The 2,904-nt window shown below is 37.7% G+C and overlaps 1 protein-coding gene across 1 annotated transcript in view; it reads left to right on the plus strand.

Annotated features, from left to right (window-relative positions):
• LOC107577076 (transmembrane and coiled-coil domain-containing protein 3-like) overlaps positions 1-1,752 on the plus strand; it is a 5,201-nt gene extending 3,449 nt beyond the window's left edge. The window contains exons 3-6 of the mRNA XM_016263190.1: positions 699-893; positions 1,014-1,142; positions 1,235-1,327; positions 1,717-1,752. Of these exons, the coding sequence (XP_016118676.1) occupies positions 699-893; positions 1,014-1,142; positions 1,235-1,327; positions 1,717-1,752 (453 nt within the window). The remainder of the gene's footprint in view (positions 1-698; positions 894-1,013; positions 1,143-1,234; positions 1,328-1,716) is intronic.
• Positions 1,753-2,904: the final 1,152 nt, after the last annotated feature.

Here is a 2,904-nt window from a genome sequence, read left to right on the forward strand (position 1 = left end):
GGCTATGACAGAGCTGTGATATAAATAAAATGCTATCGGCTATTATGGTTATATCTATAAATGTTGGAAATACACACAAGTATTTTCATTTTGCATAAATGCTCATCCTGACAGCAAATGTGACTGTTAAACTTCATATACTTCAATGAACACATACACTGTTGTCAAACATCTTTTGGTTTTCATCATTTTCATTTAGGGATTGTCAACTTCTGCTGGGCAAACAGTTGTTTTTGATTTATAATATGATGTTTACTGGCTAAAAGTTTGAAATAATTAGTTTGGAATCATTTAACATTAAGGATTTTGTAATGTTTTTGAAAGCAGTCTCTTCTGCTCACCAAGGCTGCATTTATCTGATCAAATATACAGGAAAAAAATTTATATTGGGAAATAGTATTGCAATTTAAAATAACTGTTTTCAATGTAAATATAATTTGAAAAAAAAAATCTGATTAATTGAAGAAATAATCAACAAATTAAACAATTATCAAAATAATCATTAGTTGCAGAATTACTGTTTTCACTTCAGACACGACCTCAGCATCATAGTTGTGAGTTTTGCTCACATATTTCTCAGAAAACATAAGCATTCTAGCTTTAATTGAGAAAGAATGAGTATTAAGTGATTCATAAAACTTATTTGCTCATCAACCCATTTGTAGTTATTTTTTGTCCATCTCTCTCTCTCTGTCCAGATGAAGGGTGTGAATGTCGAGGCCGTCCTGAGAGTAGAGGAGGATGAGGAGAATGGTAAGAGGAAGAATGAGTCAAGGCAGGTGGACAAAGGTAATCTGGGGCTCAGCATGCTGATCGACTCACAAAACAACCAGTATGTGCTGACCAAACCACGTGACTCCACCATGCCCCGTGCCGACCACCACTTCATCAAGGTCAGCACCTGACCTCTGACCTCTCACTATGTGTTCTCACAGTTCACTGGAGCCAATTGCAGGCTCAGCACTTTCACACAAATGAGAAATTATATTTTAATAATGTATTTGGTTGCACAGGATCTGGTGTACGTGGTCATGTTGTCTCTACCGTGTGGATGGCTCTGTACGCTGATGCGGTTGCCGCCCATGTTCGGCTATATCATCTGTGGGGTTCTTCTCGGCCCATCAGGACTCAACAGCATCAAAGTGAGTGATGAACCTCTTCAGATGCACGTGTGCACATTGCATGATCTCAGTTGGACATGTATGTGATATTATGCTTTCTGTCCCGCTTGCAGTCTATGGTTCAGGTGGAGACATTAGGAGAGCTGGGTGTGTTCTTCACTCTTTTTGTGGTTGGTCTGGATTTTTCACCCGAACGCCTCCATAAGGTAAAAACAAGTGTTGCATGAAAACAACAAAAGACAAAATCAACAGGCTTGAGAAAATAAGTAATTTAGTGCAACTTAAAGGGATAGTTCACCAACAAAAATGAAAATTCTGTCATCAATTACTTCCATTCACTTGTTCCAAACCTGTCTGAGTTTGTTTCTTCTGCTGAACACAAAATAAGATATTTTGAAGAAACCACTGACGTCCATAGTATTTTTTTTTTCATAATGTGGAAGTCAATGGCTACCATCAACATTCTTCAAAATATTTTCTTTTGTGTTCAACAGCTGAAAAAAATTCATACAGGTTTAAAACGACATTAGGGTGAGTAAATGGTGACAGAGTTTTTATTTTTGGGTGGACTATCCCTTAAAGAATGTGGGTGGAGGTGTGTGAAGAGTCACAGCAAATTCCTCAAAAGTAAGAAAATGAGTTGAATCTCCAGTCATTCTGAAGACTTGTCCTCTAGTGCTGCAGAAACAGCAAAAACAAGAAACAGACATGTTCCTCATCTGTGTGCTGCTGGAAACGCAGTGTGCCGTTACTCAGCGTTTGGTTTCCTGTTTATGACACAACAAAATACAAACCAACCACTGGTTACTATGTCTCACTTTCACACTGTCCCTCCTTATATACAGAGTGGTATATATAGTGTTGGCATGCTTCACTCCACTCAATCCCTCGCTTGGCATTGTACTTGGTGATGTGAGGCTTCATGCAGCATCTCAGCCTTGGAAGCCCATTCCAGCCACACAGTTGCTCATATTAAAGCCAGTGAAAAGCCAGGTTGTTTTAGGGGTGTGCGATACTGACAAAAAAATCTCAATTCTCTAAATATCTCAGTATTTTTTGGGATTTTTTTAATAACGATAATTAGACCATATTTTGACTAGTGTTTTTGAGATAGTACCTTGGTTGGTTTAAGCTTGTCATGGATAAATAAATATAAACTAAATGGCCAGTAGTTGGTGGCAAGTCCCCATCTTGATGAGTGATTCATTGACAGATTCATTCAAAAGATTCATTCAAAAGAGCTGAATCATTTAGAAACAAAGATAGTGGCTGCGTTCCAGTCCATTTTTTTATGCCCTTCACTCGCTAACTTCCCTCCGTCTCGGTTACTCGGATGTATGTCATTGATTACATTGCATGAGTGCCCACTACTGGCGGAACCCTTGGAATGGGCTGAATTGGACAACCCTCTATGCACACCTTGGCAATATAATCTCCATTGGCTAGTAAAATTTTTTGTTTACTCACCAGACTGATATTCTATTTTACACACACACACACGTTTACTTAGCTATCTAAATGGGAACATTACATAGACTTCTATTGTTTTATATACAGATAGTTATACACTTTTTAACCTAAACCCACCCCTACCCCTCACAGAAAACTTTCTGCATTTTTAAAATGTTAAAAGTAAAAATAAAACTTACTTTATTTTTATAACAGTTTTACAAATGAGGACATCCACAAATTGAGTTTTTTGCCGATTTAGTCAGGTTTTGCTCACTTTTGGGTACAAATTTGTCCCCAAAAATATGGTTAAGGACACACACACACACACACA

This window comes from Sinocyclocheilus grahami, unplaced genomic scaffold (assembly GCF_001515645.1).
Source record: "Sinocyclocheilus grahami isolate Dianchi unplaced genomic scaffold, SAMN03320097.WGS_v1.1 scaffold5046.1, whole genome shotgun sequence".
NCBI classification, from domain to species: Eukaryota; Metazoa; Chordata; class Actinopteri; order Cypriniformes; family Cyprinidae; genus Sinocyclocheilus; species Sinocyclocheilus grahami.